This window comes from Balaenoptera ricei, chromosome 16 (genome assembly GCF_028023285.1).
Source record: "Balaenoptera ricei isolate mBalRic1 chromosome 16, mBalRic1.hap2, whole genome shotgun sequence".
Lineage (NCBI taxonomy): Eukaryota > Metazoa > Chordata > Mammalia > Artiodactyla > Balaenopteridae > Balaenoptera > Balaenoptera ricei.
The window spans coordinates 5,929,884-5,944,556 of NC_082654.1; the positions used below are offsets into that span (position 1 = coordinate 5,929,884).

The window sequence follows — 14,673 nt, forward strand, 5'->3', positions numbered from 1 at the left end:
ACATACACATTCTTTATCATATTCTTTTCTATTAAGGATTATCATAGGGTATTGAATATAGTTCCCTGTGCTATACAGTAGGACCTTGTTGTTTATTCATTCTATATATAATAGTCTGCGTCTGCTAACCCCAAACTCCCAATCCATCCCTCCCCCATAAAGCCTAGTTTTCTCTTCCATGTCATAACTCTCTTGGCTCATGTTTGGTGAGTGTAGGTGAGTCCTGAGTCCTCCCACTTCCCAGCTGTGCTGAGCACTGCTGTCATCTTTCCCTTACCTGGCTGCAGTGGTCTGACCTATCTCCCTGCTGCCACGTTTGAATTTCCTCCACCCAGTTGGTGCATGTTCTGAACAGCTGCTGGAGTCGTCCTTTAAGAATTCAAATCAGATCCCCTGCTTAAAACCCCACGTGGTGACTCCCTCTTGTGAGAGCACCGGAATCACAACAAACTGCGGAACAATCATCGGCAGGAAGACACTGGAATTCACCAAAAAAGGTACCCCACATCCAGAGACAAAGGAGAAGCCACAATGAGATGGTAGGAGGGGCGCAATCACAATAAAATCAAATCCCATAACCGCTGGGTGGGTGACTCACAAACTGGAGAACACTTACACCACAGAAGTCCACCCACTGGAATGAAGGTTCTGAGCCCCACGTCAGGCTTCCCAACCTGGGAGTCTGGCGACGGGAGGAGGAATTCCTAGAGAATCAGACTTTGAAGGATAGTGGGATTTGATTGCAGGACTTCGACAGGACTGGGGGAAACAGAGACTCCACTCTCGGAGGGCACACACAAAGTAGTGTGCGCATCAGGACCCAGGGGAAGGAGCAGTGACCCCATAGGAGACTGAACGAGACCTACCTGCTAGTGTCGGAGGGTCTCCTGCAGAGGCGGGGGTGGCTGTGACTCACCGTGAGTACAAGGACACTGGCAGCAGAAGTTCTGGGACGTACTCCTTGGCATGAGCCCTCACAGAGTCCGCCATTAGCCCCACCAAAGAGCCAGGTAGGCTCCAGTGTTAGGTCGCCTCAGGCCAAACAACCAACAGGGAGGGAACCCAGCCCCTCCCATGAGCAGACAAGTGGATTAAAGTTTTACTGAGCTCTGCCCACCACCAGTCCCTCCCATCAGGAAACTTGCACAAGCCTCTTAGATAGCCTTATCCACCAGAGGGCAGACAGCAGAAGCAAGAAGAACTACAATTCTGCAGCCTGTGGAAGGAAAACCACATTCACAGAAACACAGGCAAAATGAAAAGGCAGAGGGCTATGTAGCAGATGAAGGAACAAGTTAAACCCCAGAAAAACAACTAAATGAAGTGGAGATAGGAAACCTTCCAGAAAAAGAATTCAGAATAATGATAGTGAAGATGATCCAGGACTTCAGAAAAAGAATGGAGGCAAAGATTGAGAAGGTGCAAGAAATGTTTAACAAAGACCTAGAAGAATTAAAGACCAAACACCTAGAAGAATTAAAGAACAAACAAACAGAGATGAGCAATACAATAACTGAAATGAAAAATACACAAAAAGGAATCAATAGCAGAATAACTGAGGCAGAAGAATGGATAAGTGACCTGGAAGACAGAATGGTGGAATTCACTGCTATAGAACAGAATAAAGAAAAAAGAATGAAAAGAAATGAAGACAGACTAAGAGACCTCTGGGACAATATTAAATGCAACAACATTCACATTATAGGGGTCCCAGAAGGAGAAGAGAGAGAGAAAGGACCTGAGAAAATACTTGAAGAGATTATAGTCAAAAACTTCCCTAACATGGGAAAGGAAATAGCCACCCCAGTCCAGGAAGCACAGAGAGTCCCAGGCAGGATAAACCCAAGGAGAAACACACCGAGACACATAGTAATCAAATTGACAAAAATTAAAGGCAAAGAAAAATTGAAAGCAACAAGCGAAAAACAACAACATACAAGAGAACTTCCATAAGGTTAACAGCTGAATTCTCAGCAGAAACTCTACAAGCCAGAAGGGAGTGGCATGATATATTTAAAGTGATGAAAGGGAAGAGCGTACAACCAAGATTACCTGGCAAGGATCTCACTTAGATTCGACGGAGAAATCAAAAGCTTTACAGACAAGCAAAAGCTAGCAGAATTCAGCACCACCAAACCAGCTCTACAACAAATGCTAAAGGAACTTCTCTAAGTGGGAAACACAAGAGAAGAAAAGGACCTACAAAAACAAACCCATAACAATTAAGAAAATGGTAATAGGAACATAAATATCAATAATTACCTTAAACGTGATTGGATTAAATGCTCCAACCAAAAGACACAGGCTAGCTGAATGGATACAAAAACAAGACCCATATATATGCTGTCTACAGGAGACCTACTTCAGACCTAGGGACATATACAGACTGAAAGTGAGGAGGTGGAAAAAGATATTCCATGCAAATGGAAATCAAAAGAAAGCTAGAGTAGGAATACTCATATCAGATAAAACAGACTTTAAAATAAAGAATGTTACAAGAGACAAGGAAGGACACTACATAATGATCAAGGGATCAATCCAAGAAGAAGATATAACAATTATAAAAATATATGCACGCAACATAGGAGCACCTCCATACATAAGGCAACTGCTAACAGCTATAAAAGAGGAAATCGACAGTAAGACATAGTAGTGGGGGACTTTAACACATCACTGGACAGGTCATCCAAACAGAAAATTAATAAGGAAACACAAGCTTTAATTGACACAATAGACCAGATAGATTTTACTGATATTTATAGGACATTCCATCCAAAAACAGCAGATTACACTTTCTTCTCAAGTGCACACAGAACATTCTCCGGGATAGATCACATCTTGGGTCACAAATCAAGCCTCAGTAAATTTAAGAAAATTAAAATCATATCAAGCATCTTTTCTGACCACAACGCTATGAGATTAAATCAATTACAAGGAAAAAAACATAAAAAACACAAATACATGGAGGCTAAACAATACATTACTAAATAACCAAGAGATCACTGAAGAAATCAAAGAGGAAATCAAAAAATACCTAGAGACAAATGACAATTAAAACACGACGATCCAAAACCTATGGGATGCAGCAAGAGCAGTTCTAAGAGGGAAGTTTATAGCATTACAAACCTACCTCAAGAGACCAGAAAAATCTCAAACAATCTAACCTTACACCTAAAGGACTAGAGAAAGAAAAACAAACAAAACCCAAAGTTAGTAGAAGGAAAGAAATCATAAAGATCAGAGCAGAAATAAATGAAATAGAAACAAAGAAAACAATAGCAAAGATCAATAAAACTAAAAGCTGGTTCTTTGAGAAGATAAACAAAATTGATAAACCATTAGCCAGACTCATCAAGAAAAAGAGGGAGAGGACTCAAATCAATAAAATTAGAAATGAAAAAGGAGAAGTTACAACAGACACCGCAGAAATACAAAGCATCCTAAGAGACTACCACAAGCAACTCTGTGCCAACAAAATGGACAACGTGGACGAAATGGACAAATTCTTAGAATGGTATAACTTTCCAAGACTGAACCAGGGAGAAATAGAAAATATGAACAGACCAATCACAAGTAATGAAATTGAAACTGTGATTAAAAATCTTCCAACAAACAAAAGTTCAGGACCAGATGGCTTCACAGGTGAATTCTATCAAACATTTAGAGAAGAGCTAACACCCATCCTTCTCAAACTCTTCTCAAAAATTGCAGAGGAAGGAAAACTCCCAAACTCATTCTATGAGGCCACCATCACCCTGATACCAAAACCAGAGAAACATACTACAAAAAAAGAAAATTACAGACCAATATCACTGATGAATATAGATGCAAAAATCCTCAACAAAATACTAGCAAACAGAATCCAACAGCACATTAAAGGAATCATACACCATGATCAAGTGGGATTTATCCCAAGGATGCAAGGATTCTTCAGTGTATGCAAATCAATCAATGTGATACACCATATTAACAAATTTTAGAATAAAAAACATAAGATCATATCAATAGATACAGAAAAAGCTTTTGACAAAATTCCACACCCATTAATAATAAAAAACTCTCCAGAAAGTGGGCATAGAGGGAACCTACCTCAACATAATGAAGGCCATATATGACAACCCACAGCAAAAATCATTCTCAATGGTGAAAAACTGAAAGCATTTCCTCTAAGATCAGGAACAAGAAAAGGATGTCCACTCTCGCCACTATTATTCAACACAGTTTTGGTAGTCCTAGCCATGGCAATCAGAGAAGAAAAAGAAATAAAAGGAATACAAATTGCAAAAGAAGAAGTAAAACTGTCATTGTTTGCAGATGACACGATACTATACATAGAGAATCCTAAAGATGCCACCAGAAACCCACTAGAGCTAATCAATGAATTTGGTAAAGTTGCAGGATACAAAATTAATGCACAGAAGTCTCTTGCATTCCTATACACAAATGATGAAAAATCTGAAAGAGAAATTAAGGAAACATTCCCATTTACCATTGCAACAAAAAGAATAAAACACCTAGGAATAAACCTACCTAAGGAGACAAAAGACCTGTATGCAGAAAACTATAAGACACTGATGAAAGAAATTAAAGATGATACCAACAGATGGAAAGATATACCATGTTCTTGGATTGGAAGAATCAATATTGTGAAAATGACTATACTACCCAAAGCAATCTACAGATTCAATGCAATCCCTATCAAACTATCACTGGCATTTTTCACAGAACTAGGACAAAAAATTTCACAATTTGTATGGAAACACAAAAGACTCCGAATAGCCAAAGCAATCTTGAGAAAGAAAAACGGAGCTGGAGGAATCAGACTCCCAGACTTCAGACTGTACAACAAAGTTACAGTAATCAATACAGTATGGTCCTGGCACAAAAACAGAAATATAGATCAATGGAACAGGATAGAAAGCCCAGAGATAAACCCACGCACATATGGTCACCTTATTTTTGATAAAGGAGGCAAAAATATACAATGGAGAAGACAGCCTCTTCAATACGTGGTGCTGGGAAAACTGGACAGCTACATGTAAAAGAATGAAATTAGAACACTCCCTAACACCATACATAAAAATAAACTCAAAATGGATTAAAGACCTAAACGTAAGGCCAGATACTATAAAACTCTTAGAGGACAACATAGGCAGAACACTCTATGACATAAATCACAGCAAGGTCCTTTTCAACCCACCTCCTAGAGAAATGGTAATAAAAACAAACCTAATGCAACTTAAAAGCTTTTGCACAGCAAAGGAAAGCATAAAGAAGACGAAAAGACAACACTGAGAATGGGAGAAAATATTTGCAAATGAAGCAACTGACAAAGGATTAATCTCCAAAAGTTACAAGCAGCTCATGCAGCTCAGTATCAAAAAAACAAACAACCCAATCCAAAAATGGTCAGAAGACCTAAATAGATGTTTCTCCAAAGAAGACATACAGATTGCCAACAAACACATGAAAGAATGCCCCACATCACTAATCATTAGAGAAATGCAAATCAATACTACAATGAGGTATCACCTCACACCAGTTAGAATGGGCATCATCGGAAAATTTTCAAACACCAAATGCTGGAGAGGGTGTGGACACAAGGGAACCCTCTTGCACTGTTGGTGGGAATGTAAATTGATACAGCCACTATGGAGAACATTATGAAGGTTCCGTAAAAAAACTCAAAATAGAACTACCATACGACCCAGCAATCCCGCTACTGGGCATATACCCAGAAAAAACCATAAGTCAAAAAGACACATGCACCCCAATGTTCATTGCAGCACTATTTACAATAGCCAGGTCATGGATGCAATCTAAATGCCCATCGACAGACAAATGGATAAAGAAGATGTGGTACATATATACAATGGAATATTACTCAGCCATAAAAAGGAACGAAATTGGGTCATTTGTAGAGATGTGGATGGATCTAGAGACTGTCATACAGAGTGAAGTAAGTCAGAAAGAGAAAAACAAATATCGTATAGTAACGCATATATGTGGAACCTAGAAAAATGGTACAGATGAACCAGTTTGCAGGGCAGAAATAGAGACACAGATGTAGAGAACAAACGTATGGACACCAAGGGGCGAAAGTGGCAGTGGGGTTGGTGGTGGTGTGATGAATTGGGAGACTGGGAGTGACATATATACTAATATTTATAAAATGGATAACTAATAAGAACCTGCTGTATAAAAAATAAATAAAATTTAAAAAAAAAACAAACCCCACGTGGCTCTCCATCTCTTACTCTGGAGGAAAACTCAACAGACTTGCAAATCTCCTTAATAGGCTTGCAAAACCCAACACTGATGCTTCCCATCTCCAGCTGTTACAGAATGCAAGTTTGTGTGCCTGACCCACAGTTAGGCCAAACAATACCGAAACGTAGGGATTTAGTGCAGAGAAAGGTTTATTGCAGGGTTATGCAAGGAGACGGTGGCTCATGCCCCCCAAAAGCCCAAACTCCCCAAAGGGTTTCAGCAAAGCCTTTTTAAAGGCAACCTGAGGGAGGGGCGTGGTTGGTTGTTGCACATTTCCTGGTGTTGGAATCCTTTGTTCTTGTAGCTGTCCGCGTAGGTCAGGTCACAATGTTCCTGTAAACGTCCAACAAGACAAATGTTAGTCTCTGTTCTGCAACTTTTCATCTCTATATGAACAGGAAAGTATTATACCCTTAAAGGTCAGAGCCTTGAGAATGGGCTTTCCTGTCTATTTCAGGCTATAGGCAACATTCTTAACTCAGAGCAAAAGCAGTGGAATACAAAGGTTAAAGTAAAAGAAACATTGCTGATAATGGAGTCAGACTCGTTCTTCCCTATTACACGGCGCCCACTAGAGTCATCGGAGATTCTGGTTCAGGTTCCAGTGCCCATGTGTGGGAATCGTGGTTAGACTCTGCAGGTGGTGGTAAAGTGTATAACCTGGGTGGAGAACCACAGCTGTCTTTGCTTTCACCTCTGCTCCCGGCCTGCCTTCTCATGCCCTCGTGCCCCCTCCCTCACACTGTATGCACTGTGTCCCCGGTCCTTCCTCACCCTTCCCTCTACTGGCCCCCACGGCCGGCTCCTGTGGTCATTTGGGTCATGGTTTAATTAACTCCTCTCTGAGGAGCCTTCCTGACCACCCCGGTCCTCCTTGACCATGTGGCCATGATTCTTTTTCATCACAGCACTTGCCTGATACTTTGTAGCTGATTTGTTAATTATCTGACACCTTCTTCAATAATGAAGTCCCATGGTGGCAGGATCTTATCATTTTTATTTTCTTCTGAGCATTCCCCGGAGGCATAGTAGTTGCTCATTAAATGTAGGAGGCAGGAAGAAGGAAGAAGAGAAAGGGATTTTGGATTGGTCTCCTGGGAAATGGACCAACACTTGTCAGGGCGACCAAAAGATGGAATCTGCAACCACGGGTTGGTGGCCGTGTTCTGAGGTTGAGGGCATGTGTGGACAGGGCTGGACTGATTTGGACTGAAACCCAGCTCTGCCACTCACTCATTCACTGCATAAACCTGAGCAGGAAACCCTTGGCCCTTTGAACTTTGACTTTCCAACCCTAAAATACAAAAAAATTATGAGTATGTCACAGGGTTGGTGTGAAGATCTATGGCGATCCAATAAACACTAGCTGTTTATTATAAGTAGTAATGCTGACCCTCAGGTGTCCCCCTGCCCCCTCCCCTCTTCCTGCCGCTTTCCCTCTCAAAGTGCCAAATAGGGTTCTTTTTACTCTAGTGAGGTTGGGAGCCATTAGCGACACACTTGATGTATTTCAAACAGCTTCCTCCATGGAGGTAGAGCCTCGCTTTCTTCCTCTCTTCCATCCCATCCAGAAAGCAACCCCACTATCCATCACATGGGCCTGGTGCTGTTATGAAAACTCAAAATCAGCAGCAGCCAGAGAGGTGTGGGGTGGGCCCTCTTGGATACAGACATGCTTGTTTTGCACCTAACATGGGCTGCTGGGCCCAGAATTTCAACTTGTGCTGAGGCACAGCAGGCGGAGAAGAGTTCAGAAAACAAAACAGTGGAGGTGCCAGATAGCTCACATTTGCTTTTGTTTCCTCTTGGAAATAAGACCAAAGCTTCATTGTGGTATCAGGTGCTCAAAAGAAACAAATCAAACCGAACCAAAACAAAAACAGAACTAACTTCTGAGGGGAGACCACATACAATTGAACTGAGATTATAGAAATGTTATAAATGCACTTTGTAACATTTCTTTTCCCTTGGGGTACCCTGCATCTGTTCACATCAGCCTTTCCCTAATCCTGAGTGGCTCCTGAGGAATGCTGGTGCAGACCCAAGTCTAAGTCTTTGTAGGAGGCTCCTTCTCTCTGCCTCAGTGGGAGTCTTCAGGCGGACACATATTTGCTTGCCCGAGACCCTGACTGCCTTAAGGTGACAGCCCATTTCTTTGGGATGCTGCTGGGATTTTCCTGAGGTCCCGGGTTCTGGCCGGGCCCTTTCTGGTGTGTGAGCAGAGGGTGGGCGCTGGGCGGCGTCTCTGCAGATCAGTCTTCATGGCGACCTTGACTCACCTGGTTCACATGGCCCAGTGCCTTTCCAAACACTGGGGGCGTTTTCCCTTCACTGGGAAAACTCTTCTGATTTCTTTCTCTTTTCTTCTATTTTTCCTTTGAATCTTGTCTTTGAAGTTGAATAATGGTGCCATCTTTTTCTTTTATGTTTTTAACCAGACGGAATACAAGTTCAGCCACTGTGTTGTTTCCATATTGTAAATCGGTAGCTGTGTTATAGTTCCCCAGAGGGGAAGAGATGTCTTCGTATCCATGCCTCTATCCCACCTTCTTGTATATTCCTGGAAAATTCTGTATATTCTCAAGCCTGAGAAATCTTCGGTGGCTCCACTGGAGTATTGAGCGAGGGGGGGACAGGCCCAGGTGGGGGAGACTGATAGAAACATGGTGGGGTCTTGGCTGGGGGTCACGGGGAGCCCACTGCAACTCCGTGATTGAAGGACACCGAGTCACCTGTCTGCTTATGCTGAATGAAGGCAGGGGAGCTGGTTACCATCCAGGGGTTCCAGGCAGTATGTGTGGCGGCTGCTCAGACGCGTCCCCATGCAACAAGCACCGCCGTGAAGCATTTTTGTGTGCCAGCCTCTCGGCTGACCCATAGGGCTGAGAGTCTCATGGGGATTTCAGAGTTATCGCAAAAATGTATACACTATTTCTGAAAAAACACAGACCATTTTTAAGTGTGCCATCTGTAAATATCCTTGTGATGAGTAATATGTACTTTCATTAAAAAAAATTCCAGACTCATAGTCATTTTTAGCCACGGTGTACTTTCTTAAAGGACACCAGACAGACATTACTATTATGTTGTTGTCCATTACACTTTCTGACCTCGGAAAGGGCTAATCCCTCCACTAGAAAGGATGCAGAGGCCGAGCATCCCTGATGGAGACGACAGTTGTGAGTGAAAGCTCCTGCTCTCAAAGTGTTCTAGCAATAGTGGGAGATTTCTTTGTCCTGAGAGGCACCAAAAACCTAGTGTGGAGATTTTCTGTGGATGGGATGACCTCATACCCAGGGCCCTGCACCCAGAGCGACACTGAAACACATTTTCGTGCCACAGTGGCACTACCCCAGTAAACTATGACTCTTTATTGCTAAATGAAGCATGCAAAGGAGTCACTGACCATAAAGTCTATTAGATGTTAACCTTGAACTTCATGCCCATATTTAACTGTTGTCAAGACCAACCTGTTGGTTGTTGATTTCAATACAACTGTGCATGGTGTGTGTGTCTACTGAGTCCTGCTGTGTTTGTAACAGGCTGGGCTTAGATTAAGGATGGATAACAGAGAGTGAACCAAGCCCACCATGATGTTTCTCTAGAAATGTGCAACATCTGTACCTTCTGAAATTAATCCTCTTTCCACTTCTTTTTTTTTTCCAGATAACTTGTTCAAACCGAAAGAAAGGTACATTTCAGAGAAGGAGATGCACATGCGATCTAAAAGGTACTTGGTTATATTGTGTGAGGTCAAAAAAAGTGGGGGAGGAGGGAGAAGGAATGGTTTGATGGATCCAGGCACTGTCCAGCTGGGCCACTATTTCTAGGTCCACGTTTAAGCTCTGAGGTCTTCTTGGCCGTGGATTTGAAAAGCTGGCTGAAAGAAGTGAAGTTGTTGAATTGCGCCTCTGAATGCTAATGTCGTTCTTGGAAAAACCTTAGGAAAGTGGTGGGTCTTGGATTCTGAACCAGTCCTGTAATTGGTCTCTAAGACATCCCCAGACTCATAACAGGAATGCTTCTGCGCTTTCCCATCGTTGCTCTGGGCAGGTGCTCTTTGTCACTGTGTACCTTCGCAGGTAATTTTATGAGGAGGAGGGAAGCTGGGTCTCCTGGGGGCCTTGATAGTGGCAGAGCCTGGAGAAAAGCATCCAGACTTGGAGGCCGATGGTGCATGGGGCCGGCGAAGCCACAGAGGGCCACGAGCCGGCCTTTTTGGCACTGCGTCACCGGCGGGCTTGGCGGCCCTGCTGCCCGCAAACTCTCCCTGTCCTGCTTGGCTGGTTGCTACTCTAGACGCCCACTCATTCTCACCAACACACAAAGGCTGCCATTCTTTCTGAGACCTGGCCTCCCAGCCCAAATGTAATAACTTGACAGAGTTTGCCAAGTTCATCCAAGTAAAATGTCATTAGTTTATAATAAAGTATCTAGCGCTGGGAGGAACTATAACAATTAAACCAAATTGATAGTGCAACTTAGAGAAACCATTAAAATAGGAAGAATACATTTCTCCCCACTCCAGGCACAAAATCTCTGCTTTCCCATGATTATATTGTTTCCATGACAATTAGCCAACTTTGATTATCTGTAGGGAACCTCTTTGTATATAAAAAGGTAAAAGTGAGGAGGACGGGAAACCTCTTTGTAAATAAAAAGGTAAAAGTGAGGAGGACGGGAACCATCCCATTAACGACCCAATGCGCAGCTTTCTAACTGGGGTTTTTAAAGGGCCACTGGGTTTCAAGACCTGCCGTTTCAGAAGTGCAAAGTTGTGTATACCTCACGCCAAAAGTATTCCTTTTTCAATTTGGTGGAAAATTCAGCCACATCTTCCCCTCCTGGTGCCTAAGTCCAGAGCTGCTATTATGGAGACTTGAAATTAAAATGTAGATCTCAAAGCAGCATTCGTGGACAGAGTATCACCACGTCATTTTACTGAAGAGGAAACTGAGGCTCTGAGAGGACCAATGAGCAGAGTGACGCTGTTCCCCACATCATGGCTTCCCTGGCTGGAAGCCAGGTCTCCTCAGATGCGCTCAGTAACAGGACTTCCGCTCTGCTCTGTGGGCTGCGCCCTGGGTGGGCTCAGACCCCGGTTCTCAGACCTCACGCACCCACAGAATCACACTGGAGCTTCCTTTGCTTTTGTATTCTTTGTTATTAGTTATATTATTAAATTACATTTTCATTAAAAAAATTCAAACAGAGGAGAGAGAGCTGAAGTCCCTCATGACCGACTGTACCCCCTCCCGCCCCACCTCCCAGCCTGGTACTTTCTCCAGAGACACCACAGTTGTCAGCAGCCTATATATCATTCCAGGCCTTTCTCTCTGCCTGAAAATAGACGTTTATTTGTACGTCTATTTAGACGTACAAATTAGATAACCATTTAGTATCTAATTAGGTAACTATTATTAGTTATCTAATTCTTAACCATAAATGGGATCATGCTATATATAATATTATCTTTCTGTAGCTTGCTTCTTTTACTTTGTGTCCGTGAGGTCTTTTTCTGTCAGAAGACATGGATGGTTTTCCTCATTGATGCAGAGCGGTCCATTGTACAAATGTGCCGTAATTTATTGAGGATGCTCTGCTAAGAAAATACTGCAGCAGAAGCTCCAGGGCGGAGGCCTAGGAATCTTTATCCTAAACTCCCCACAAGATCAGAGGGTCAGGATCAGGAAGATGTGTCTCTATGGATCCAGAAGGATTTCCACTGTGGGGCTCTGGGACACGTCAGATTTCCTACTCATCCTGACGGTCTTCTCCTGGTCCCCTCTAGAATTGCTCTTGGATTGGGCAATCGTGTGTTCATTTATTCATTTAGATCATGTCGATGCCCTCTGTGTGCCAGGCACTGTGCTATGTGCAAGCAATTCCCAGGTCACTCTACACTACATGACTGGGGAACAGCATTGCATGAAGTCAGACAGACCGAGGCCGGGCTCCCAGCCCCTCATTCACCAGCCGAGGGACGTCACTGGCCTCCTGACCTCGCTGGGGCTGGGTTCCTCACTCCCATAACAGTAGGACACTGGACGGTGTCTCTTCCAACTGTCGTGAGGGCTACCCGGGGAAATTTGTGTCAGACGATTAACCTAGTAAGGAGCACGCTTGCACTGTTGGTGGGAATGTAACTTGGCGCAGCCGCGATGGAGAACAGTATGGAGGTTCCTTTAAAAAATAAAAATAGAACTACCATATGATCCAACAATCCCACTTCTGAGCATATATTGAGGGAAAACCATAATTTGAAAAGACACATGCACCCCAATGTTCACTGCAGAACTATTCACAATAGCCAGGACATGCAAGCAACCTAAGTGTCCATCGACAGATGAATGGATAAAGAAGATGTGGTCTACATATACAATGGAATATTACTCGGCCATAAAAAAGAATGAAATAATGCCATTTGTAGCAACATGGATGGACCTAGAGATGATCATACTAAGTGAAGTAGGTCAGACAGAGAAAGACAGATATCATATGATATCAATTATATGTGGAATCTAAAAAAATAATGATAGAAATGAACTTATTTGCAAAACAGAAATAGACCCACAGACATAGAAAACAAACTTATTGTTACCAAAAGGGAAAGGTGGGAAGGGTAAATTAGGAGTTTGGGATTAACACATGCACACTACTATATATAAAATAGATAACCAACAAGGACCTACTGTATAGCACAGGGAACTAGAATCAATACTTTGCAATAACCTATAAAGGAAAAGAATCTGAAAAATAATATATATGTATATGTATAACTGAATCACTGCTCTACACCTGAAACTAACATAACATTGTAAATCAGCTATATTTCAACACAAAATAAATAGATAAAAATTTTAAAGAGGTAAATTCATAAAAAGATTATTAGCCTAGTGCCCTATAACCAAGACAATGTCACCTGCTAATATTGTCATCATCAACACTTGTATAGTTTGTAATTATTATTTTAAGAGGGCAACATGTTAAACAAATTTCATCTGGCTTTCAAACATGAGAGAAAATAAAACAAGAGATGTTAAGCCAAGTGCCACGTGTACAGCACCCCAAAAGCTCAGGCTACAGTATCTCCTCTGTGTCTGTGGATTCCAGCAGAAATCTTGTTTGGCATCAGTACATAAACAATTTCTGTAGGGAAGTAAGAAGAAAGGGCCCAGAAGAAGGGTCCCTCGGGCCCTGCTTGTATCTTGGAAGCTCCTAATTTTACACCAGGACAAGAACATAATATCAATACATATGCCTGAGAGGTATTTGGAAACAGCTTAACTAGGAATGCAGTAGGTAAAGCGGCAAACACACACATATTTTATGTGTGTGCCATTCCAGTACCATTCCTGCTACTTCCATTGATTCACTGCTCCTTTTCTAAGTCATAGGGAGACAAAAATTGAGTGGCAAAAAGGTATTTGGTAAAAGGTAAGTTTACACTCAGAGTGGCAAAGCGGTAGGTCTAGAATCTCTCATTTTACAAGCAAGTGGTTAATTATCGTAGAAGATGGAGGGACAAGAAAAGTGACTTCTGATTAAACAACCAGCCTCTCCAGCTTTGCCCTGGGTGGGGCTCCATCTGCTACGTGGCCCCTGCCTGGGCAGCCGCATCTGGAGATGGTCAGGGGAGCCCCAGGTCTTGGGGTCTCACAGATGTGAGGCGGCCCATATGCAGCTGATCGTCCCTTTGAAATGGAAGAGCCTGCTGACAAGGGAGGACACAGATCCACAGCAGACACACGCTGTCTCGCTACCACTCAGAATGTTTTCTGAATCTGTTTCAGAATCTATAATAACTTGCCGGAAGTTAGAAAGAAAAAAGAAGAACAAAAGAAAAGGGTGATCTTACAGAGTAACAGACTCCGGGCCGAAGTCTTCAAAAAGGTAATGGCCCGGCCGCCAGCAGGTGTGACGTGTGTGTGGTGCCCAGATGCTGACTCTGAACTTGACTTCTTTGTCTCTAATTCCCTAGCAATTACTGGACCAGCTCCTTCAAAGGAACGCAGTCTAACCACAGGCTGCCCTGCTGACCCTCTACCTGGACCTGGGATGACTTCAAACGCTGGATAAGCCATTAAACTTAGCATTATCTTCATGACGTGAAACACTTATTTTACTTTTGATTTTTTTTTTTTTCCATAAAGGAAAGCATAGCTTCCTGAATTGCTGACCCAAACCAAGCAGAAACAATAATGCTTGAGGAACTGGACCATCAGACTGCAGTGGGGTAATCAACTCAACTGGCCCCACTCGATACAGTCCCTTCATTTTTTTTTACTTCTGAATATTATCTTTTGCTTCTGGTTTTTCCCCCTACCATTTCCACTCAGGCGGAAAGGTCTATGCTCAAGTGGGCTTAGATCCCTGGGAGCTGGGTTTTTTTTTCATCGAATT

At 42.7% G+C, this 14,673-nt stretch overlaps 1 protein-coding gene across 3 annotated transcripts in view; it reads left to right on the plus strand.

The window, feature by feature from the left end:
• Positions 1-14,363, plus strand: part of C16H10orf90 (chromosome 16 C10orf90 homolog) — a 237,714-nt gene extending 223,351 nt beyond the window's left edge. For all 3 annotated transcript variants that reach the window (XM_059899883.1, XM_059899884.1, XM_059899885.1), the window contains 3 exons: positions 9,937-10,000; positions 14,064-14,163; positions 14,252-14,363. In XM_059899883.1, the coding sequence (XP_059755866.1) occupies positions 9,937-10,000; positions 14,064-14,163; positions 14,252-14,290 (203 nt within the window). In that variant the 3' untranslated portion in view covers positions 14,291-14,363. The remainder of the gene's footprint in view (positions 1-9,936; positions 10,001-14,063; positions 14,164-14,251) is intronic.
• The last annotated feature ends 310 nt before the right edge of the window (positions 14,364-14,673 follow it).